At 42.6% G+C, this 26,369-nt stretch overlaps 1 protein-coding gene across 5 annotated transcripts in view; it reads left to right on the forward strand.

The window, feature by feature from the left end:
- Positions 1–26,369, forward strand: part of LOC126235694 (G protein-activated inward rectifier potassium channel 3-like) — a 690,709-nt gene that overhangs the window by 206,769 nt on the left and 457,571 nt on the right. For 3 of the 5 annotated variants that reach the window (XM_049944438.1, XM_049944439.1, XM_049944442.1), the window contains exon 1: positions 8,170–8,653. The exons of 1 other annotated variant lie outside the window; for it this stretch is intronic. In XM_049944438.1, the coding sequence (XP_049800395.1) occupies positions 8,514–8,653 (140 nt within the window). In that variant the 5' untranslated portion in view covers positions 8,170–8,513. Of the gene's footprint in view, positions 1–8,086; positions 8,654–26,369 lie in introns of those variants that run through there. One more of the 5 variants, XM_049944440.1, reaches the window with a different exon arrangement.

Genomic DNA, 26,369 nt, shown 5'->3' on the forward strand with positions numbered 1-26,369 from the left:
CAAATGACGAGATTTTACTTTTTGTAAGTATATATTTTATTAGGAAGAATGCATGATTAAATTTGTAGATGATTTGTGGGTATAAAGGTGCGAAATTTAGTACACAGACGTGCCACCCCTAGCAGCAAAAATAGCTCTGACACGGTTGTGTAGTGGACTGACAAGGCAGCCAGTCCACAGTGACGGGTAGCCGAAAGGGCACACGTACACACACGCCGACTGGCGCGAAGTCTGGAACAGGATTCGTAATGAATGCAATAAAGAAAAGAACGTAGCTATGTAATATACTTAACTTTTAATCCTTATTTGTATACAGCATTCTTGATGATACAAGTGAGACTATCTTGAGATACATGCAATGTTACAAATGGCGCCTTGCTAGGTCGTAGCCATTAACTTAGCTGAAGGCTATTCTAACTGTCTCTCGGCAAATGAGAGAAAGGCTTCGTCAGTGTAGTCGCTAGCAACGTCGTCGTACAACTGGGGCGAGTGCTAGTACGTCTCTCGAGACCTGCCTTGTGGTGGCGCTCGGTCTGCGATCACTACCAGTGGCGACACGCGGGTCCGACATGTACTAATGGACCGCGGCCGATTTAAGCTACCACCTAGCAAGTGTGGTGTCTGGCGGTGACACCGCAGGTTGGATAATCGAATCGAACTTAGTTTGGATGCCGGACAGGGGTACCTTTTGTCATTCACTGCTCCTTCATCTCTGTGCCAAAGTTCATCAATAATAGTGGCTGGCGATTTGTGACGTGCCTGTGACCAGACGGTCTCAGTGGGTGAGAGATCCAGAGAACGTGCTGGCTTGGGCAACAGTCGAATACTCACTGCATCGAAGTAAGTCAGGACATGATGAGTAAATTGTCTTTTGTTAGCTTGTTCAAAGATAGCACCACGAAGACCTACTTCGAGGCACAGCCACCAGGTGTAAGAAGTCAGGCGCTAGTCGCGTGAGATCACTGAGCGATGGACAACCCTGCACGATACAGGCCCAAAACATCACTAACCCACCACATTGCTGAACCCTTACGATCACTGGACTCAGTTGCTGATCTCCAGGCACATTCAGATTACTTTTGATGCCTAATGTACCCGTCACCACGTTACATTAGTGCTTATATTCCACACTTAGGTATTAAAAACCCCAGGAAGGAAAGCAAATAACGACATTTTACTTATACTGGGTAGTAGGAAGAAACTTTTAGATGAAGTTGGGACTTGCAGACTGAAAAACCAGGTATTTCTGAGTCTTCTGAAAGCAACAGCTTCTCCACCCTGCCTATCAATCGTGTCGAAATGAGCCTGGATAACGAATAGGAGTCTTCACATGTTGCTTCAAATCCATGTCACGGACCATCAGTCGCAGTGGCTGGCGGTTGGTGACTTGTCAGTTTTTCTACAACACATGCTCATATATTTTCAGTGGCACAGAGCTCTGGAGAACGCACTAGTATCGAGGTAGAGCAGGCCCTGTGGTCTTACGTTATGCTGTTAGAAGATAACGTCACAGAGACCTCGAAGGTAGCGTACAACCGCCGGCCTTAACACATCAGAAAAGTAAAAATTACCGGCTACGCTAATCAGAAAGGCCGTTGACTGGTGTTGGGTCCATGTGACGATATTGGATGGAATCTGCCAACATTCATTCTCCTCGGAACGTTCACATATGGATATGATCATGTTGATGTTGTACACCGTACCGCGACTCGTGTGATAAAATGATGGTGTCACTCTTGCATCCACTGTTGTCGGAGCACCTGTCTCAGGTGGAGGTCACGGTGTCTGCTCTCCGTATAAATACTTGTCTTGCTGCGAACAAGCGCATTTCGTGATTAAGATGCGTCACGTGACGGGTCGACCCTGCATAGGATATGTCTATCCTTTTGATTGCTAGTCTGATAGGGGCCAATGAAATAGTGCATGGCGCCGAATATGTCTCCCCCGAAACAATCAACTTAATATAGACATGACGGTCATGGAATCCTAATAAAACCTAGCTGAAATACAGCTAAATGATTATCCGCTATCTCTTGAGCCCAAGATCCTGCCGTTATCGAATACCTACACACTCTCGTAAATGTTTCTCCTTCTTACAGAATGCAGAACGCGGTCTTCTCACACATGAATAACATTCAAATGTGATATCACAAATACAAATACGTTGCGTAATCTTTCCTTATATAGGTCAGTAACAGTCTGCAAAGCTTGTAAGTATGTTGTAGGGTAGGCTCTGCTAAGAAACAATTGTTAAGAAAAAAATACGACAAGTAGCGCCGTTTGCGAGTTAATTAGCATTGTAGTTAGCCAATCAGGCCATTGGATGCCAAAGTATAAGCGGCCTGCCGGATATAATGAGTTTCAGTTTTGTCGTAGCGTAGATGATAGCGCACGAGGCTGTTCATCCTTTGGCTCGGGTTCGAGCCTTGCTATCGTCCCACGTCCAGCTTCTATATCGCTCTCTTGTTCGGTTTGAGGATACAAAACGAACAACATGCTTGACGACACCGGCTCTGGCGGGCCGCTTGAATTTGAAAGTGCAACGATCTGATTGGCTGACTTCCATGTTAATTAACTCAGAAACATCGCAACGTATCGAATTCTTTTCTTATCATTTCTCAGCGCAACCTGCCCTGCAACACCCTTACAAGCTTTTCGGAATGTTCCTGACGATCCTGTATGCAGAATGTACGTGTATGGCTTTACTAGTACCAAATTTGTACAGATGTGCTGAGATGCTAATAATGTGAATACCAAAGTACGAAGTGCACTTTATGCCAATTTGACGTCTTTCCATGCTCCCTCATGTTGTTGCAGTCTTGGTGCTCATCCGCGTATCTATTAGAAATGCGTTCACTTTGAGATAAATCTGTCGTCGTATTGCATCCTTCTACCATTACTGGGTCTCCAGAACACATGCCGCTTCGCAAAATACAGGCAACCAACATTACGTTCTTAAGTTGCTACCAGCAGTCTGTACATGAAGGGCAGTTAACACTTCAGTTTTCCTATCTTTAATAACAGTATTATAAATACTCTGTATAACACAGTTGCATCGTCTGGGAACAGTATCTGACAAGTTAAAACGTTGTTACATGTAGACCATATTTATCATGAACCAAATGGATACATATATGTACAGGGTGGCCCACTTAAAAGTTTCAGCTCAAATATCTCTGGAACAAAAATAGATATCCAAAAAGGACTCTCACTGGTATGGATGTAAGACAGGGGCTAATGAAAATAAATACTAAGAAACATTCTACAATGTAAACAGGTGTGTTTTTAATGGGCTCCCATATTATTTCATATGCAGTCAATAACATGAAAAAACTACAAAAAGAATGATGTTACTTGCCTCATAATACGTCAACTGCACCCCAAAAAAACTGCAGAGCGAAGTTGACGCTTGAAATAAACGGAATGCCCTGCTACTACACATCCCGAGACGCAAGCGTGATCGTCACATATTAGTGTTTGTGTGGCGGGAGACCCTGTTATTACTTTCGGCCCTCGTGACAACAGTGAAAGTAAGATTACGTACGTCAGTCGCATCGCGATTACGGGCAACGTGGGCTTCACGCTTGCATCTCTAGGTGCGCAATAGCGGCGCGTTTCGTTTATTTCAAGCGTCAAACTCGCTATCCAATTGCTCGGGATGAAACTGTACTGCGATGTGACCAATGCAATTCTTTTTGTGATTTTTGATGTCATTGGTTGCGTAAGAAATAATACGGAGTGTCCATTAAAAAAAAAGAAAAGAAAAGATAAGTTTGTGTTGAAACTAATACTTGCCACGTTTTACAATATCTCATAGTATTTATTTTCATGAGTCCCTGCCTTACGTTCATACCAGTGAAAGTCCTTCTCAAATATATACTTTTGTTTCAGAGATATTTGGGCTGAAACGTTTCAGTGGTCCACCCTGTCTACTCCTTCCCCCTGTGTACACCTCCTCAATCTCCTTGTCTCTGTCTGTCTCCTGCTCCACCTCTCTCATTCCATCTCCTCCGTCCTCTCTCTGTCCATATCCTCCTCTTTCATTTCTCTGTCTGTTTCCCCCTCCAATTTCTCTCTCCGCCTCCTCCTTCCCCATATCTGTTTCTAGGTCCACTGTCTGTCCATCTCTTCGTCACCCCCTTCTCTCTTCACGTTATCAACCCTATCCCAACACCATCACAGTATTTCTTTCCAGATGGCAAGTACTAAGTGTGGTGTCACCGCCAGACACCTCACTTGCTAGGTGGTAGCTTTTAAATCGGCCGCGGTCCGGTAGTATACGTCGGACCCGCGTGTCGCCACTGTCAGTGATCGCAGACCGAGCGCCACCACACGGCAGGTCTAGAGAGACGTACTAGCACTCGCCCCAGTTGTACAGCCGACTTTGCTAGCGACGCCACACTGACAATTACGCTCTCATTTGCCGATACGATAGTTAGCATAGCCTTCAGCTACATTGGCTACGACCTAGCAAGGCGCCATTACCATTGTATAGTGAAATGGAGATTATATCTGTACAAGAGCGATGTACACCGATTATGGATTAAAGTATTCCAGAAGCTACGTACTTTTCTTTATAGCATTCATTACGTATCCTGTTTCAGACCTCACGCCAGCCTGCGTGAGTTTAAGCGCGTGCCTTTCGGCTTCCTCTCATTGTGTCTAGGCTGTCTTGCCTAGACACAACACTAAGTTTGCTTCATATCGATCCAGGGCTTTAGGAGGAGATTTTTACCCGTGACCTTTCCCGCGTACGCACATGTCATATATATTTAATATGTTTCACCCATATTTATACACATATTTCGCCTGTATTTGTAGCGAATTTAACCCTGCCGTTTCGTTTTCACTCAGCTAAATGTTTGTGTAGTCATATGTCGTGAACTATGTATCGTACAATGCTACAATTTTCTAGGTACATTCAGCGCCATATGTGCTGCGAATTGAGTTATTAACAAATAAATAAATTTAAATGTCACATATGATGCGGCAATTATCACGCATCTCAGAGCTTAGGGCATCATATCTCCTGGACTTTGTAGAATGATATAATTTTGCAGGTACTTTCAATGGTGTGTGTGAACAAAGCGTGAAAAAGTGTCACGAGTAGAATTAGTAGCGAACGTCACGCCTAATGGGGCAGTTTTACTGCATGAACAATCTAAATGTAGTAAGCGATAAAGTTTTTACCTTTCATCGTTTTGTGGGGGTTATCAGCGAGAAAAGGTTTCGTAAAGGTTTCGTATTTTGTGTCAAGTCTGTTGAAAGTCATTAAATGCTCTCAGTCACAAATACTGGATGAATAAAGTCTGGGTATTCACGCGTCGTGGGCTACAATTCTCTTTTACCCCTCCCCTTCACCCCCTCCACTTTCATAGGCAGGTAGTTTCTACCCCAACAGCGACTCTTTAAGGCAGTAAGTGATACGTGTGAAAAGTGTGGTTAAGTGGTTAGGAAAAATAATATATCCGCCCCCGGTAGCTGAATGGTCAGCGTGACAGATTGTCAATCCTCTGGGCCCGGGTTCGAGGAAATATCTCCGCCCAGGGACTGGGTTTGTGCTGTCATCATCATCACCCTATCATCCTCATCGACTGCTGGTCGCCGAAGTGGCGTCAAATTGAAACACCGACACCCGGCGAACGGTCTGCCCGACAGGTGGACCCTAGCCATACGATTATATATATATATATATATACACTCCTGGAAATTGAAATAAGAACACCGTGAATTCATTGTCCCAGGAAGGGGAAATTTTATTGACACATTCCTGGGGTCAGATACATCACATGATCACACTGACAGAACCACAGGCACATAGACACAGGCAACAGAGCATGCACAATGTCAGCACTAGTACAGTGTATATCCACCTTTCGCAGCAATGCAGGCTGCTATTCTCCCATGGAGACGATCGTAGAGATGCTGGATGTAGTCCTGTGGAACGGAGTGCCATGCCATTTCCACCTGGCGCCTCAGTTGGACCAGCGTTCGTGCTGGACGTGCAGACCGCGTGAGACGACGCTTCATTCAGTCCCAAACATGCTCAATGGGGGACAGATCCGGAGATCTTGCTGGCCAGGGTAGTTGACTTACACCTTCTAGAGCACGTTGGGTGGCACGGGATACATGCGGACGTGCATTGTCCTGTTGGAACAGCAAGTTCCCTTGCCGGTCTAGGAATGGTAGAACGATGGGTTCGATGACGGTTTGGATGTACCGTGCACTATTCAGTGTCCCCTCGACGATCACCAGTGGTGTACGGCCAGTGTAGGAGATCGCTCCCCACACCATGATGCCGGGTGTTGGCCCTGTGTGCCTCGGTCGTATGCAGTCCTGATTGTGGCGCTCACCTGCACGGCGCCAAACACGCATACGACCATCATTGGCACCAAGGCAGAAGCGAGTCTCATCGCTGAAGACGACACGTCTCCATTCGTCCCTCCATTCACGCCTGTCGCGACACCACTGGAGGCGGGCTGCACGATGTTGGGGCGTGAGCGGAAGACGGCCTAACGGTGTGCGGGACCGTAGCCCAGCTTCATGGAGACGGTTGCGAATGGTCCTCGCCGATACCCCAGGAGCAACAGTGTCCCTAATTTGCTGGGAAGTGGCGGTGCGGTCCCCTACGGCACTGCGTGGGATCCTACGGTCTTGGCGTGCATCCGTGCGTCGCTGCGGTCCGGTCCCAGGTCGACGGGCACGTGCACCTTCCGCCAACCACTGGCGACAACATCGATGTACTGTGGAGACCTCACGCCCTACGTGTTGAGCAATTCGGCGGTACGTCCACCCGGCCTCCCGCATGCCCACTATACGCCCTCGCTCAAAGTCCGTCAACTGCACATTCGGTTCACGTCCACGCTGTCGCGGCATGCTACCAGTGTTAAAGACTGCGATGGAGCTCCGTATGCCACGGCAAACTGGCTGACACTGACGGCGGCGGTGCACAAATGCTGCGCAGCTAGCGCCATTCGACGGCCAACACCGCGGTTCCTGGTGTGTCCGCTGTGCCGTGCGTGTGATCATTGCTTGTACAGCCCTCTCGCAGTGTCCGGAGCAAGTATGGTGTGTCTGACACACCGGTGTCAATGTGTTCTATTTTCCATTTCCAGGAGTGTATATATATATGTGGATTGGGGGGGGGGGGGATTTTTATGGCTCTTTAATGTCAAATTTACCTCAGAATAATGCATCAGTAAACATGTCAGAACGTTGTGTAACAAGCGAGATGTTATTAATTAAAAGTCCGATACTGTAGTACCTGTATTGTTAAGAAGAACGATGCATGTTCAAATGGCTCTGAGCACTATGGGACTTAACTTCTGAGGTCATCTGTCCCCTAGAACTTAGAACAACTAAATCCTAAAACCTAACTAAGCTAAGGACATCACACACATCCGTGCCCGAGGCAGGATTCGAAGCTGCGACCGTAGCGGTCGCGCGGTTCCAGACTGCAGCGCCTAGAACAGCTCGGCCTGCGTGCAAGACAGGCACTACAGTATTGTATTTATCCGTCGAGACCAAGCAGCTACTTTCAATTAAGATGTCCTCCCCCGTACGGGAATTGCGTACTATGTGTACGAGTACAGGTTGTGACGCAGACACAACGATATATGGAAGTTTGATTGTGGCCGTGAGTCGTGCGCGGATGGCCAAAACTGTTAAGGCGACCGCTCGCTTAATGCGGGAAAACCGGGTTCGAGTCCCGGTACGATACAAATTTTCGTTGTCGTTCTTCACTTATGCAACGGATGGTTATTCATATTCCCAACTGCGAATACATTTCGCACCACTATAAGTCGTCGGACCCTTTTGCTGCGCCCTGCAGATGCAGATGAACATGACATCTTGACGGTATTGTGTACAAAAGTGATTAAATTCAAGCTCTAAACGTGGCGTCGTACTCTGCCATCAGAGAAGGCGCTCGGCCTGTTATCGGGGGCCCGGCGCAGCCGTGGCGAAACGGCGCGTGCCCTCCGTCAGCCGCTCCTCGGTCCACCTGGCACAGCCCTGCGGCGGCGCCCCTCCCATTATGCTCCCCGTTCCCAGCCGCGACGCCTAATATTAGACGGTCAACAGTCGACCGTGCGTACTGCCGGTGGCCCGTCATGGAGCGCTTCGCGAATCCAGCCCGCCGAATGACTCGCGATATGGGTTAGGCTCGGCCGCGCCGTAACAATGCTCTACGTGGCGGCGCAACCGCACCATCGGTTGAGCTGTTTCGTGAAGCGCGTGTACGCGTGTACCATGGGCGATAGTGCTTCCAAGAACGATTATATGTGTTTGCGAATTATTGCCCGCAAGTAAGTGTTCATTTCCCGAACGCCTTAGATGTGTATACCCACGTAGTACCGCTGACGTGTGCTAGTGTTGAGCTCCTTGTGGTAGAAAATGCCCCTACTTGCACTCGTACGAAAAGTGTGCGGCGACATCGGCGAAGTCGGCGGTGGCAGCGACGATGAAGAAACAGCAGTGTTTGAAAACGCCAGATAGTCCGCCCTGCCTTCCCAATGCCTCCACGTTCGCGTGGCTCCCTCTGTCATCCTGATGTAGAGATGAATGCCTTTCGTAGAACAGTTCTGCGGCGACCGGCGAACGTTTGCTATTCACTGCTGGCACGGTCGCAAGCTCTGTTAATTCCTGTAGCGAGGTTAGTAATAGTTTTGTTACGAATTTTGTCTGTCTCTTACAGTAACCTCTTTCCAATGAGTAATTAATTTGATTTCTGTTACTGGGATTGGCGTTAGGTTTCGAATTGAAGAAGAACGTTCCTTATACTTTCATTTTTGGGTAGCTTTACAACGTATCATACCTGGGAATTTTATCTTGCTTAGAACATAAGCACTAAAACATATTAGTCTGACACAATAATTTACAAACACACACATATATATATATATATATATATATATATATATATATATATATATATATATATACAGAGAAGACGCGCATATATGCAGCTTTTACATAATATTGATATTTCCAAAACGGAAAAATTGCAACAACAATCTTAAATATATTATAAATGAATGCAACAGACAATATACTGCTTAATATTTGCGAAATAACAGTGCTACCATCTATGATGATGTACTGCGTTACAGCTTCACCAGACTTGGAAAAGCGGAAAATTTTTTAGTTATATTAAAATTTTGTACACATTTTGCTTCCTTTCGAACGTAATTGATCCGCACTGCGTGAACGATTCTGTTACACATACGACCTAAACGTTATTTCAATAACTCTTCTTGAAGAATAATAGCAGATAAGTACTCTTCACTTCCTTGAATTTAGACATCTTTACCTACATTCTGATTGCGGGAAGTTGTGCGATTTGTATTGTGATAACAGGCACATCGCACATCGGAAAAAACAGTGAACAACTAAAACTGCAAAAAAATCGACTTAAAGAATTCTATAAAACTTACTTTGAAATAGTGTACGCTTCCTCTTAATTTCAAGTATGTATTTTTGGTAGTAAATAGCATTACATTCTGTGCAGCAGTGATATGGATATGTAACTCTTCATCGCGTGTGGAATGCTACCAGGTTATTATTAATTAGTTCTTTGAGACGCGTCACTTCTCTTGCTTATCTAAAAGATTTTTTTTTTGTTTTCGTTATGACCCCTCATGTAATACTTATGCCACTTTTTCGCCACAAATAATATATTTTTTAAACTTGCTGTAACACAATACGACATTGGAACATCAATGAGGCAAAATCGATACTTAAGTTAGAATGAAATATGAAAAATAAATTGAAATTGTTGTTCTAGTAAAATGAAAAGTGTAAAGTAATATTTATGAAAATTAATACAATTTGATAAGGAACATCAATTAGGTACAATTTAAAGAAAACTGATTACGAAAACATAGAATCGTAAATGGGCTTATATAATGTAGGATTACTTTAGGCAGGAATAAGGGGTTCATTATGAACTTTCATTACTGCAGAAATTTCCAGTGTTTTCTTATACGCTGCAACGCACGAAATTTCGTAATATTTACAAATTTCGTAATATTTACAACAGCTGTAATCGTCAAAACTGCTTTCATGGATGTGGCGCTTTTCTTGAATGGCCGACGCACACCTGCCAGTAGCAACAATTTGTTCTTGCAGGGGCAAATAATGAAGTGGCCTACAGCCAAACTGACACAACAGTCCTGTAGACGATGCACTGCGAGGTAGAGGTATTTTTTGTGCACTTTGGGGCACTTAAAACGTATTTTTCACTGACGTAAACTAAAAATTTCCGTTTATTGACTTGCGTCACTTTTCTTGCAGGGGTGCGATATCATACTTACTATTCCTTACACAAAAATTTATAAACATTGTGAGCAGCAATGTACATTATTCCCACATCATTGTCAATATATCGCCTATGTAGCGTACAGTATGATGGTAAATGAAATTCTATCTCATGAGGATAATAAAATCTGTAGCATTATTTACGCAATACCTTTCGGCTTACGTATGAAGTCGTCATTCACGATTCTTCTGGAAGTTGGAAGTATGGAGGGAACACAGAGGACTTTATGTATTCTAACATTATCCTCCGTGGCCAAAAATCAGCCGTACTGTATGTTTTTAAGCTAAAGTGGTACGTCCACAGAAAGTTTATAATTATTTTCCACTTAGTTTCTTCGTTCCATGCATCCGTGATATCCAACCGTCTTGCCACTTTCTACTCGCACAAAAAACTCAGTAATTACCTTCCTCTTCGCTTCGTCTGCTGCATCGCATCTTTTCTCAATTCTCACTTTGTCTCCTCGTTTCTCGAATATCTGTGTTTATAATATAAATGCCTGTCAAATAATATTCCCTTACATCGCCTCTACTAGTTGTTTGGTGCATTCTGGAACATTTCCCCATACTTTCCAGTACAGTTCAATGCTACGTTTTAACACTGTAATTCGCTACCCCGCATATAATAAGTGCTGTCCGTTTCCTGGTGATGACTGTAACTAGATATATGGACGGGAACTACCAGCAAGCAGGTTACGAAGTACATCTTAATTACATCCAGCGAATTAGGCGGCAGAGGGCAACGAATAACAAGTCGGTTATTCTACTTAAAGGAATATAAGTTGTACTATTTTTCCGTCGTGTTGCCTATATTGTAGAGACACATCATAGGCTTTTACCAATTTTATATACCTCATTTCAGAAATCTGATGTCTGTTATGGTAGCGATTAGGAGCGTTCATGATTTTTTTTATTACCTGGAACCTCAATTTCGTAATTGTCCAACATCTGTTGGCGCTAACCGCCACTCTAATAATTTCCAACATTTCCTCCATCGTTTCTGGACGTCTGACGTACCTTCGCACCTCTTCGCGAACTATCTTACATTCAAAACTGAAAATTGTTTTAACTTGATAATCTAACAGATTTAACAGAAATGTTGGCCGCCTTGGTTCGCGAATTCAGAATACGAATCGCTGTTGCATGTTACGTGTTCTAGCCTTTTCAACTGTACGCACATAAACATCTGTCATGACTCAGCCCAATCTCACAACAAATGCAAATACACACCCGTCTTAAACAGCAGCATTAGTATAGTATATGCCTTAAATGAAAACCATACTACTGGCTACAGGATCTTACTTTCCGAACGCTTCAGCAATGAATTCAGTCTCCATATTTTCTCTGTCGTAGGGAATGAGCTTTTATCAAATGTGCAAGGAAAAGGAAATTGTTTAAAAACATTAAGACAAACATAATAGTAGAAGTGTCTACATATTACAAGAAATATTGTGCTGTCTTATGGAAGTGATCAAAATATATCTGTATAATGTCTAATATTTGATAATTACTTCCTTCACATAACTCAGAAGTATGCCATGGAGAGTTCAAAGGATGAAACAATGGAACACACGCATGAAACAGTTTTACATTTTACAGGCAAACGAAATTTTCTTCACTGACTGAGAAATAAATTAAGAGTGTTACTAATTTCCTCTAAACCAAACCTCTCATGGAATTGAAAACATCTTGAATACTAAAATCATTTTCTTCATATGGGAGCCTATGCAGTGTATTCAGTCACTTATGCGATGCATTACTATCACAAGGAACATTTCTTGCCAGACTGAAATATGGTACTGTCAGATTACAATAAAGGTAGTAAGGCGTATTAGGCAGATTAGATATAACTAAACAGTCTCACTACTTACCTCTTTCCCGAAAGTCCTGGAAAAGTATAGTATACAACAACCACAATACACCTCTTTCAAAATAAGATACTTTCTTTTGGGATTGCAAAAGGATCTCCCACAGAACATGCTATTTTTCAATTCACTAATCAGATTAAAAAATTTTAAATGACGAAATATTGACAACTGATTTTGTATGTGATTTGTTAAAAGCATTTGATTGTGTAGTTCGCCTTATTCACGCAAGTTCAAATTATGGTATCAGAGATATTGCTGGTAACTGGTTTTCGTCCTCTAACTAAAAAGACGCAGAGATGTTCATTAAGAAACCCAGGCAGTATGCATAGCGAAATACTGTTTTCAGAATGTAGAATAGCACTACAGGTGCCCACAGGGATCGATACTGGGTACGCTCTTGTTCTTATTATATATAACTGACCTTCCATCATATATCCAAAAGGCAGAAATAGTTCTCTTTGCTGACGATGCAGGTATTATAATCAAGCAATTTCAACACTTGGAAATGCAAATAGTATTTTTGATAATTAATATTTAGTTATCTGCATATGTAATGCCACTGAATTTAGATAAAATACAGAACATACTATTCAGTACTGCACAAAACCTGACTATGAGAAATAACGCATGACGGTAAATCAATAAATGAAACGTTATAATTTCAATTTTGGGTATTTACTTGGGTAAGAACCGAAATTGAAAACGCAGATCTTCCTAAACGCAAAAGCTTTGCAGCTCTTGTGTTGCGGTAAATATCAGTTTTTTGAGTTGGAAATGTGATAAATTTGACTTACTGTTCCATTTTTCATTCTCTAATGTCTTATAGCATCATATTTGGTGTCATCGAGGAAAAAAAGTTTTGTTGTGCAGAAGTGTGTAATAAGTGTAATGAGTGCAGTGCACTCTAAAACCTTTTCTAGACAATTCCTTAAACAGTTCAGCATACTGACACGGCCTCAATTGCACATTTACTCCTTATAAAGTTTTCTGCCAACAATCAATCACAGTTTTCATAAATACAATACCATACATAGAAGGAGAAATGATTTACATTGCTCGTCACTTAGGCTTAGTGCGGAACAGATAAGAGTGAGTTACTCACTCACGAAAACTTTACCCCTTATTCAGTGATGCATAGATTTTAATAGATAATAAAAATTAACTTCATACACAAACTGAAATGATATCTGTTTGACCATCGCTTCCAAGGAATAATTTCTCAGGGTATAGTGTGTGTGTGTGTGTTTTACTGGAAGTGTATTTAAGAGAGAGATTGAACATAGTTAGCTGTAGACCACTGGACGCCTGTTGCAAAATTAGTATAACTTAAGGTATTTCGTATATGCTCAGCATGTTGTCATATTTTTCTGCGACAATTTGTACTGATATTGTATACTGACTCGCTTCATATCATAGCGAGGAGTATTAATTATGATCCATGAAACAGGCTGATAACTAATTATTCTATGTTCCGGTAAATCTATATACACGTCATTACTCTACTCACAACCTTAGGTGCGTTTGGGGAAGGTACTTAATGTACTACTGTCACTTTCCTCCTTTACCATTCCAGTTGCGAATGATCCGCAGAGAGAAAACGACTGCCGGTGACCTCTGTGTATACTCAGGCACACCAGTTATATCATCATGTCCTCATGGCCTTTCCGTTGACTCTTATACGGACACACGCTCTCTGAATTTTAACAGTGAACCACGTCTGGTATGCACAAAACTTCCCTTGTAGCATCTCCCACTGGATGAGCTACTCCGTTACGCGTTCGAGACTACCAAAAAATCCTGTGATGAAACGCGCATCTAATTTTTTCGATCTCCTCTATTTCTTCTCTCAGTCCTATCTGATAAGGATCCCAGACTGAGGGAGCAATATTCAAGAATTGGCCGAACGGTAATTTTGTAACATACCTGCTTCGTGGCTGGACTACACTTCCTAACGATTCTTCCAATGAATATGTCATCTTCCTTCCCTGCAACTAATTTGATATGACAATTCCACTTTAAATCACTCCGTACCCATAATCCCGGATATTTAGTGGATGTGAGTGTTTCCACTGACTGTTAGGCAAAGTTGTAGTCAAATAATGATGCATCTTCTCGCCTGTTTGTGCTAAATACGTTACATCCGTTTACATTGAGAGTCAATTGCCGGTCTCTGCACCAGAGGCCATCCACTGCAGATTTTCGAGCATTTCGTAGCGGTTTCTCTACATGCAACAGCGAGCAGACTCCTGGAGCTTCCTACATTAAAACCTACATCATTTATGTATTCGTTTATGGTCCTATAGCACTCCCTCGGGGTACGGCCGGAGATATTTTACGTCAAAAGTTTCCTTCCCGTTAAGAGTGACACGCTACATGCTGTTTGATAGGAATTCTTCAGTCCAGTCACTAAGCATATAAACACAAGTTGGTGTCTCACTAATTGTGTTTAATAAAAAGTAGAACAAGGAGTTTGTCATTACGTTGGTTCATTTGTCTCGCATAAAAATTTCTCTTGTACCTAATAATACACAGACATAGTTCCCAATTATGGTTACGAGTTTCTTAGAAACATGCCGTTTCTAATCTAAAGAAAATTCTTAGATTTTGTACGATGAACTATATTTTATTAAGACTACCATTAATGTATATCAACTGTTCGCGCAATACGGAAACCCAAAATAATTCACAATTGGTTTAATATGCGATATCTAAACTATTTTTTCAACAAATTATTCGCAAAAGGACTATTTTTTGCGTTTTTGGAATATTTTTTAACTTTGTTTATGTGCTAGGTTTTGGAACAACTAACCTATCTTCTTTAAATAAAGGTACGATATGGTTTCTCAATGAAATTTTAGAAGTGGTGTATAGGTTTTAGACGAACGCTAAAAAATAAATATGCTATCAAGTAACACAACAATAAAATCCCTCGACGTCTTATTAAATAGAGATGACTTATAAAACAGCTAACGTTACGTGGTATACCCTTAAAGGTATTCTAGCAATCCGGACAATTGGAATCAATGGTAGGCCTGTACATGTTGTTGTAATCTGCCTCTACATCTTTGCTCCGCAAGCCATTTTACGGTTTGTGGCGGAGAGTACGTCTTCTATCATTGCCTGTTTTCACCTTCCCTGTTCCATTCGTGAATGTCGCATGGGAATAACGGTTGTTGGTAAAGCTCCGCATTAGATCTAATTTCTCGAATTATCGAATTTTTAGTATTAAATCACTCCGTGATGTACGAGGGTATTCTGAAAGTTAACGCCTCCGAATTTTGTAGGTAGAACACATAAAGCTTTTGCAGTTAAACAAACGTTATTAACTTTCTATGTATGTATTCTTCGTATCTACATATTTGCAGCATCCCACTGCCGCTACAGGGCTCCGAACCGTAGCGCGAAACATGGCGGTGTGTGACGCAACCATGTCGGTGCGTGAGAAACTGGCAACGCCAGACCACTCACAAACTCTGCAACATCTGCAACAACCCGACGTATTGGGTTCATTGCAACCGATCATTCTCCATTCAGTCCCGACTTGACCCCATCTGATTTTCATCTGTTTCCAAAACTTAAAGAACTGCTTCGAAGACTTTACTCTGATAGTGATGGAGCGGTGCATGTAGACGTGACACGGTGGTTCCGTCAAACAGTCCTCTGCGACGGTAACAGAAAATGATCTCTCGTTGAGAGAAACGATTTCGTCGTCAAGGCGACTATGTTGAGAAATCAATTTGTAGACATGATGAGTAAAGTGTAGCTTCGAAAGCTGCAAGTGTTTTTACATTTAAAAAATCGGAAGAATTACTTTCCAACATTCCCGGGTTCGATTCCCGGCGGGGTCAGGGATTTTCTCTGCCTCGTGATGGCTGGGTGTTGTGTGCTGTCCTTAGGTTAGTTAGGTTTAAGTAGTTCTAAGTTCTAGGGGACTTATGACCACAGCAGTTGAGTCCCATAGTGCTCAGAGCCATTTGCCCATTTTTGACTTTCCAACACGCCCTCTTACAATGTCTCTGCTCTAGCGTCTTCCACTGGAGTTTGTAGACCATCTCCGTACTGCTTTCATGCAGAGTGAACGATCGTGGAAAGAAACGCGCAGCTTTCCATTAGTGTCTATCTCTCCAGTAAGTAAGATCTGGTAAGGGTCTCACGCTGATGAGAAATACTCGGGAATCAATGGAAAAGTGTTTTATAAGCCAATACTTTCGTGGATGAAGTTGAAGCAATCGACGAAAGATTATGCTAACACACAAGAACGTATTTTGCGTTACTGCATGTTATACGTTGGGTTCAGTTCAAACGCAGTAAGAAAAAGTAAGTTATATCATAGACAGCACTTTTTATCAGTACATGTCTAACTATTTGTTGCATGCATGTACTGCACAGAAGAGATAAAGTGATCAGGTTAATCCTTAGTAAATTGTGGGTTAGCGCTTTGTTCCGCCGACACCTTGATTTCCTTAAAATTCTTTCTGTGAATCTCAGCCTCACATCTTCTTTTCCTTCTATTTATTTTATGCGCTCATTCCACTTTAGGTCGCTCCGGATGGTTACTGTCAGGTATTTTACGGTACTGACTGTCACCAGTAATTTGTCGCCAATAGTGTAATCGTACAGAAATGAACGTTTTCGCCTATTTATGCTCAGTATGTTACATTTATTTCCGTTCAGTCTCAACTGCTACTCCTTGTACTAATCAATAATCCTCTGCAACTCATTCTGCAGTTCTCTGCAGCCTTCTGGCGTTGCTGTCTTCGTACAAACATCATCAGCTGCAAACATCCTTATGACGATGTTGTCCACTAGATAATTTATAAACACTGCGTAACAAAAGAAGTGAAGCACCCAGCAGGGAGAGGAGCAAATGATACGACACCTCACGGATTAGAGGGTAAGCGATGTATTTCAGTGATTACAAACCCGGGTCAAATTTACAAAGGACTTGTAGGTATACAGATATCGGTCATGTAGCTGACGGATCAAATGGTTGAAATGGCTCTGAGCACTATGGGACTTAACTTCTGAGGTCATCAGTCCCCTAGAACTTAGAACTACTTAAACCTAACTAACCTAAGGACATCTCACGAATCCATGCCCGAGGCAGGATTCGAACCTGCGACCGTAGCGGTCGCTCGGCTGCAGACTGTAGCGCCTAGAACCGCACGGCCACCGCGGCCGGCAGCTGACGGATCGAATCTATCCTTAGGGTTCTTTGCTATAACGCAGCTCCATCGCTGACGGTAATGCCTCATTGTTCTAGAAGGGACAGATTGGTGCCAAGAGATCGTTTGGCGTGAAGGAACGAGTAGCGCCAGAACCATCACGAGAGTAGGACGCGTATGCTTAAGAGAAAAGCGCTCGTGGTGAAAATAATTATTTTCAAGCACAGAATCAATTTCGTATCTTGGTAGTTATTATATAACTGAAAGGTGACCCTACCGTAAGAAATCGGCAATGCTAAACTCCTATAAGCTCATGACGAATGAGTGTAATGGTGTAAAGTGAGTGCGATCAGAACAAGTAGGGGCGTAATATTTGAAATTAAAGTGAAATAAATTGACTGTGTCGTATGAAAGTGTTCACCTATTGCAATCTCTTCATTATTAGTGGACTGTCTTCGAAGGGACTGAGTTATAGGTGTAGGCGAATATATAGGGCGTGCGTCGTAGGCACACGGTCAGAACTTTAGTTTTCGCCCCCGTAGCACGGGAGTCAGTTCACCCTCCAAAACTGGCTTCTTATGAATGTCAGACGCCAAATTTTCCAACCAAATATCAAGTATAAATAAAACGGGCGGCGCCTTAAAAACTTGGCTATATGAGTATCCCTTTAAGTAAGACGTTGCAACTCCTCTAGCCTCCATGCATGCACCGATTCACCACTGAACATAATGTGACGTATAACGGATCTTTTACGTTGGGATAAATTTATTTTATTTTTTGTTAGATGTTTTCGTTAAATAGCTAAATAAATTGTAATTAGGAATAATTTAATTAATCAGAGTGAAAAAGATAAAGCCAAAGAGATGTTGATAGGGCGGACATTGTCGTAATGTAACGTCATTGCGTTGTTCGGTTGTCAAAACAAGTCGTTTGTGTTCCGTTCTGCTGTTCGGTCATGCGCGTATCTGAAAGGAATTAATTCGGGGACTACAATAAACTTTCACATAATAGTTACGATTCGGTGTTCCGACAAAAGGGGTTAACGTCAGTGTTAATTTGAATTGTGGGCGACAGGATTAGTTTTGACAGATACGTGAAAACGGACGTAACGAAAGTTGTTCGCATATCATCCTTGAACGTGACTTTTATGTAATTAACGATTGCGAACTCATTAAAAGCTATTATCTCATGATTAGGATCATCCCTCTTTCCTTCTAGACAGTGATCATTTATTAACATTTACGTCATAAGAAAAAGGATTAATAATAAAAGTGACGTTAAATGACAATTACGTGTTATTCCGTTAGTGTGGAACCGACGTAATATCTCAGATATGACGTTGATATATAATTTGTGTTAAATACTGAACTGAGATAGGAAGTAAATTGAAATTAGTGAACATTTGATACTGAGACTATAGAAGCAGAAGCGCTTAAGGTTTCTCTTCTCTAAAATGGCAAAATAGGTATGAACTTTAACTCAATAATCGATAGTATGTATTGCAAAGACATTAGTATTTCATACTTATTTTGACGACGCGCTGTTAAAAAAAGGAATGTTGAGTCTCTGTACGAGTAATGAAGCTAAATCCAAAAACATAATTAATATCGGCGAACTCCGCTTTAGCAAACTGTATTGCGTGTCGTCATCGGGCAATAACTGCTCAACCCTGGGGACTTGTGTGGTGAAATTAGAAGTCGGGCATATAAAACAAACTTAAAAATGCATTCAAGCTACAGTGGAGTCGGCGCACAACACGACGTGGGTAGTTATAGACGCCATTCATCATCGGTCCCATCACCACTCGGAACGCAGCTGTTTTGTCGTGTTAACGGCAGTCTACGTATGAGATGCTGCTGGTCTCTGAGTTAACGGGCAGGATGATACAGAAAGCTTGCAGGGATTCCGGTCTCGGATGGCAGATGCAGAGATGTAGGAGTTACAATATGTTTGGCGCCCAACTGGGCGATCCTCCCATTTGGCGGTTGGATGCGGTCGCCCGGAAACTAGACGACAAGTATGACTGCCCTCACTTTCCCATGCAGTCCAGCATCAGGCAACTCTCACATCTAAATCCCACAAAAATCTGGATATTGGACGATTCTACGAGCAGCCCAAATGAAGACAAAATAAGGCCCCTTCACACTGTTGTATACTGATAACGCTCTCTCACACGGGTACGGGGCATCTCCATCACTTTCACAGTGATCGCGCAACATCTGACGCTGTTAGCGGCCATTAGATGCCCTACCAGGCGTGGTAAGTATTCGGTGGCCATTTACCTCTCACAGAGAACCGTAGCTCTAATTATTTACAAGCCAGCAGATGCTGTGCGCGTGTCGTGAGCGTACTTCATGCTTTTTTTAGGTAACATACAGGGTGGTCATAAAGTCTCAATCTATTTCTACGAAATAATGGATGCATTTACATAATACGCATATATGTTTATTGTTAGTCTATGTATTCATTTTTATTGCTGTTCAGCGTGACCTCTGTCCACCTCGAAGAGTTACTCTCCCAGTTTAAAAGCAGATGTGAATACATTCTGAAGCGTATGTCGAGCAGGAACCGACGCTGCATCGCGGCATGGAGATCTTAGATCCTGGTTGTCTGTTACCTTTGTTCTGTAGATCCACAAATGTTTAGTTAGGGAGCTACAGCTAATAAAAGATTTTGCCTGAAATTTAGCAACTTCGCTAATGTGAAGCCATCGCAAAACTGTACGAGGTCCAAGTGAAACACGATTTCCATTTATTTTGTTGTTATTGGTCTGGTGCATCTAATAAAACATGTCCCAGACGTGTATCTGCAGTAGTTATCCAGCACATCCAGAGAAGCAAAGATTATTATACAAATAAATTTGTTTACGTTCCATTAAGAATGTAGAAACGTTCCATTAAGAATGTCGTTGTTGGCAACCGTTATTGAGTTGTTTCAGTCGTTTCCTAACCTTGAAACGAGTTAGTTTCCTGTATTGTTCAGTGAAAGAACATAATAATAACAGTGTCTTTACATGACACCACATTCACGTGTGCTATTGTATTAATAAAAGCAGATTGTCTGACACATTCATAGTTTCATTTAAGGTTATCACCATAATTTTCCTAAAATTAAATTATCTACAACTTCTGTTGAAAACTTTGTGAAATTGTCTTGACTTTAAAAAACAAATTTGGCCAAGAAGTTAATAAATTAAAAATTTTACGAAATTACGATTTGCTTCACTGGATGTTATGGAAAACTACTGCAGATACATGTCTGGGACATCTTTTATTCCCCAGATTAATAACAACAAAATAAATGGAAATCGCGCTTTCCTTTAACCTCGCACAATCTAGCGATGCCTTCATATTAGCGAAAATGGTAAATTTCAGGCAAAATCTTTTATTAGCCTAACTCCTTAACTAAAAATTTGCGGACCAATGTCTATATTATATTTTTTCTTTAGTTTTACTTGAAGAGTAGCAATATATTTGCATATCTTCGAGAATCACCCTGCAGAGGTAAATGTTTCCTGCGATTATTTCTACTGCAAAAACGAAGAGTCCATAAACTGTAGTCTTTGTAAAATCAAGGCATACATTCAATTTTAGTGTGCATCTTTGACATTCAGTGATAGCTTGAGGTGTCATTCACTCTTAGTGTCAATTGGCTCGCTACCCCATAAGCGGCTGTTATGTTTCTTATTTTCATAGGTATGGTACTTGGCCTCAACAGTAAAGATTCATGAAGTGTTCTTTGTGTGCACCTTCAACAAAATCTTAATACCAAACCTGGCGAGTTGCGTAAGTTTTGTTGTCTAATTTGTGAAACACCTGAATATGGTACGAATTTTTCTTTGGCGTAATGCGTAAACCTCTCGGAACCGTTGATTTTGACACACCTAACTCATTAGCAGAGAAATCGATTATAGTTATGTATAATTCCTTAGAAATGATTCGAGACTTTATGACCACTCTTTATACTGTAACCTGTAACGCTCCTATACTTTAGACCGTAACTTCCTTGGCGTGCTCCCGAATTTACCTTTATCCCTACATTTTGTTCCGTTAAGAACGGCGTGTGGAGGTCTATCTGGAAGAGAGTCCTCAGTCCAGTCACAGAAACAACAGAACAGAGTTGCAGAATGATTTAGATAAGATATCTGTATGGTGCGAAAAGCGGCAATTGACCCTGAATAAAGAAAAGTGCGAAGTTATTCAAATGAGTACTAAAAGAATTCAGCTAAATTTCGATTACGCGATAAGTCACACAAATCTGACGGCTGTAAATTGAACTAAATACTTAGGGATTACAATTAAAAATAAACTAAATTGGAACGATCACACAGATAATACTGTGGGTAGAGCAAACCAAAGACTGCGATTCATTGGCAGAACACTTAGAAGGTGCAACAGGTCTCTAAAGAGACCGCTTACACTACACTTGTCCGCCCTAGTCTGGAGTATTGCTGTGCGGTGTGGGATCCGCATCAGGTGGGACTGACGGATGACATCGAAAAAGTACAAAGAAATGCAGCTCGTTTTGTATTATCGCGAAATAAGGGAGATAGTGGTACAGACATGATACGTGAATTGGAGTGGCAATCATTAAAACGAAGGCGTTTTTCGTTGCGACGGGATCTTCTCATGAAATTTCAATCACCAGTTTTCTCCTCCGATTGTGAGAAAATGCTATTGGCACCCACCTACATAGGGAGAAATGATCATCACGATAAAGTAAGAGAAATCAGGGCTCGCACGAAAAAATTTAAGTGCTCTTTTTTCCCGCGTGCGGTTCGAGAGTGGAACGGTAGAGAGACAGCATGAAGGTGGTTCATTGAACCCTCTGCCAGGCACGTTATTGTGAGTAGCAGAGTAATCATGTAGATGTAGATGTCACTGAAGACCCTAGTTTTCAACTCTCTGATGAGCCTCAGTTTCACTGTATAGGCTAATGTGCGAAGTTTTGAATGCTGTTAGTATGGAAGGGTTTAACGGCCGACAGCGGCTGACAGCGGCCGTGGCAGCACAGCGACCTCCACTGGAGGGTTCGTCTGGGTCAGCACGGGTCGCGGCGGCAGCGCTAATGGAGTCTGGCTGTCGTGTCTGACGTCCACTGCAACATTCAGGGCGCTCAGCGACCGACCCTCGTCACCTGGCAACTGGCTCCGGCTGCATCGTTACCCCGCCTCCTCCCCTACCCCCCCCCCCCCCCCGACGTCCTTGCGTCCTTGTCCTCCGCAATAAACGATTAGCGTACACCGCTACGGTCGCAGGTTCGAATCCTGCCTCGGGCATGGATGTGTGTGATGTCCTTAGGTTAGTTAGGTTTAAGTAGTTCTAAGTTCTAGGCGACTGATGACCTCAGAAGTTAAGTCGCATAGTGCTCAGATCCATTTGATTAGCGTACACCGGGTTAAGGTCGCCCAATGACACATGGGTTATGATTATGACCTGACCTGGTAGCGCAAGTCTACATCCACATCTACATTTAAACTCCGCAAGCCACACAACGGTGTGTGGCGGAGGGAACTTTACGTGCCACTGTCATTACTTCCCTTTCCTGTTCCAGTCGCGTATGGATAGCGGGAAGAACGACTACCGGAAAGCCTCCGTGCGCGCTCGAATCTCTCTAATTTTACATTCGTGATCTCCTCGGCAGGTATAGGTAAAGGGATACGTCAGCCAGAAACGCACCCTCTCGAAACCTGGACAGCAAGCTACACCGCGATGCAGAGCGCCTCTCTTGCAGAGTCTGCCACTTGAGTTTGCTAAACATCTACGTAACGCTATCACGCTTACCAAATAACCCTGTGACGAAACGCGCCGCTCTTCTTTGGATCTTCTCTATCTCCTCCGTCAAGCCGACCTGGTACGGATGCCACACTGATGAGCAATACTCAAGTATAAGTCAAACGAGGGTTTTGTAAGCCACCTCCTTTGTTGATCGACTACATTTCTAAGGACTCTCCCAATGAATCTCAACCTGGCACCCGCCTTACGAACAATTAATTTTATATGATCATTTCACTTCAAATCATTCCGTACGCATACTCCCAGATATTTTACAGAAGTAACTGCTACCAGTGTTTGTGCCGCCATTATATAATCATACAATGAAGCATCCTCTTTCTATGTATTCGCAATACATTACATTTGTCTATGTTAAGGGTCAGTTGTCACTCCCTGCGCCAAGTGCCTATCCGCTGCAGACCTTCCTGCATTTCGCTGCAATTTTCTAACGCTGCAACTTCTCTGTATACTACAGCATCATCCGCGAAAAGCCGCATGGGACTTCCAACACTATCTACTAGGTCATTTATGTATACTGTGAAAAGCAGTGGTCCCATAACACTCCCCTGTGGCACGCCAGAGGTTACTTTAACGTCGGTAGACGTCTCTCCATTGATAAGAACATGCTGTGTTCTGTTTGCTAAAAACTCTTCAATCCAGCCACCCAGCTGGTCTGATATTCCGTAGGCTCTTACTTTGTTTCAAAATGGTTCAAATGGCTCTGAGCACTATGCGACTTAACTTCTGAGGTCATTAGTCGCCTAGAACTTAGAACTAATTAAACCTAACTAACCAAAGGACATCACACACATCCATGCCCGAGGCAGGATTCGAGCCTGCGACCGTAGCGGTCACGCGGTTCCAGACTGAAGCGCCTTTAACCGCACGGCCACACCGGCCGGCTCTTACTTTGTTTATCAAGCGACAGTGCGGAACTGTACCGGACGCCTTCCGGAAGTAAAGGAAAATGGCATCTACCTGCGAACCTGTATCTATTATTTTCTGGGTCTCATGAACAAATAAAGCGAGTTGGGTCTCACACGATCGCTGTTTCCGGAATCCATGTTGATTCCAACAGAGTAGATTCTGGGTTTCCAGAAATGACATGATACGCGAGCAAAAAACATGTTCCAAAATTCTACAACAGATCGATGTCAGAGATATAGTCCTATAGTTTTGCGCGTCTGCTCGACGACCCTTCTTGAAGACTGGGACTACCTGTGCACTTTACCAATCATTTGGAGCCTTCCGTTCCTCTAGAGACTTGAGGTACACGGCTGTTGGTAGGGGGGCAAGTTCTTTCGCTCTACAAGTACAGCGCTCTAATTACCCCGTCTACAATCTTACTTTTTTTTTTGGGGGGGGGGGGGACTATCAGGGACTCTTCCAGCATGTCGGAAAACTATGTCCTCTCGTATCGTAGAGCAATGATGGTTTCAACCTTGGAGCACATTCGTACGACGTACCCCACATAATGCGGAGTCACAAAATTAATACGATTCTTATATAAATACTAATATCCGATAACGCCGTGATTCGCAACTGAAGGGTATTCCACCCCACGAAAAAGTTAAAATCGAAGAGGAGGACGGGAAGGGGGATATTAGTGTTTAACGTCCCGTCGACAACTATGTCATTACAGAGGGAGCACAAGCTCGGATTAGGGAAGGATCGAGAAGGAAAGCGGCCGCGCCCTTTCGAAGGAACCATCCCGGCATTTGCCTTAAGCGGTTCAGTGAAATCACGGAAAACCTTAATTAGAATGGCCGGAGGCGGGTTTGAACCATCGTCCTCCCGAATGCAAGTTAAGTGTGCTAACCACTGCGCTACTCGCTAGGCCAGTTACAAATTTACGTAAACCTTTCCTAGCACCTAGCTTCGCACGTGTGTTGATGATATTTTATTAAACCGCGTACGTTGAGGCCGGAGTATTAGTAAGGCCCAGTCTAACACCTCAACCTGTGGTGTGAGATGTGTTAAAATATAGGCTCTCTGTTGTTAAAGAAGTAGATCTGAAAAGAAGGCAGATCGGCAATGTCTATGTAAATGGAGCAGTCTGAGCGCTACAAGTATCCGATGTAATAACGTACCAAATAAAGTGTGAACTTCATTTGTAAATTTCAATTCTGCAGTATCCTTTTTTGAAACTGAGAGCCTTCAGAATTATGAAAGACAGTTCCTTAGCAAATTCGTCACTCAGTATACCCAGGAGCTACATAAACATGGTAAGGTTTCCACATATGACAGAGATTACCACCTATTTTCAGTTCATAATTGAAAACGAACTGTTTACAAAATTTTTGGTTCAAATGCCTCTGAGCACTATGGGACTTAACATCTGAGGTCATCAGGTTACTAGAACTTAGAACTACTTAAACCTAACTAACCTAAGGACATCAATCACACCCGTGCCCGAGGCAGGATTCGAACCTGCGACCGTAGCAGTCGCGCAGTTCCGGACTGAAGCGCCTAGAACCGCTCGGCCACCGCGGCCAGGTACAACATTTTTCAGAAGTATACACTGACAAAGGAGTTTCCAATCTTTAAGGCTACTGCTGAAGCAGAAAGATACTTCACGCCTCTGAGTAGGCTCAAGACATTTTTGAGAAGCGCAGTGACTGGTACCAAGTCGAGCGCGTTAGTAATTGTCTACACAGAAAAGGGCATTACTCAAAATATAGGCCTACATAAATTCAATGAAAAGAATATTGAACTGTTCGTTTCCAGGAAAGACAGAAAAAGGGACTTTCTGTTCAACTACTGCACGTAAGTACGTTTCTGTCTTATGCAGAGATGATACTCAGTTTATTTTGGCCCGTTTATTTCATCTGTAGTTATATTTTGCAGTATAACTGTATATGGAACGGTAGGGAGCTAGGTGGTGGAATGGTACGGTGTGGGGCTTCAATAAAAACGACAAAAGTTTCAAGAAATTTATTTAAACACTCCAGAAACTCAAAGAGTGAGAACAGCTTTAGCCTTTTCTTCTACAATACAGCACGTCCGAAATAGGCGATAGCAAATAATAATTTTGATTAGAATGAATTTAATTAAAAATAACTCCAACCAAAGACAAGTATTAAACTCTCATGTGAATCATTAAGCTATTTAAATAAATTCTTCATCCAACTAAACTCGTAAAACTCAGTGATGGTGCATGAACTTTAAAACAATAAATCATAAAAAAACACCCCTTTACGTCTCTACTTAAATACAAAACAATTTTACTAACTCTCTCTCTCTCTCTC

The sequence above is a fragment of the Schistocerca nitens genome, chromosome 2 (assembly GCF_023898315.1).
Source record: "Schistocerca nitens isolate TAMUIC-IGC-003100 chromosome 2, iqSchNite1.1, whole genome shotgun sequence".
In the NCBI taxonomy this organism is placed as follows: domain Eukaryota; kingdom Metazoa; phylum Arthropoda; class Insecta; order Orthoptera; family Acrididae; genus Schistocerca; species Schistocerca nitens.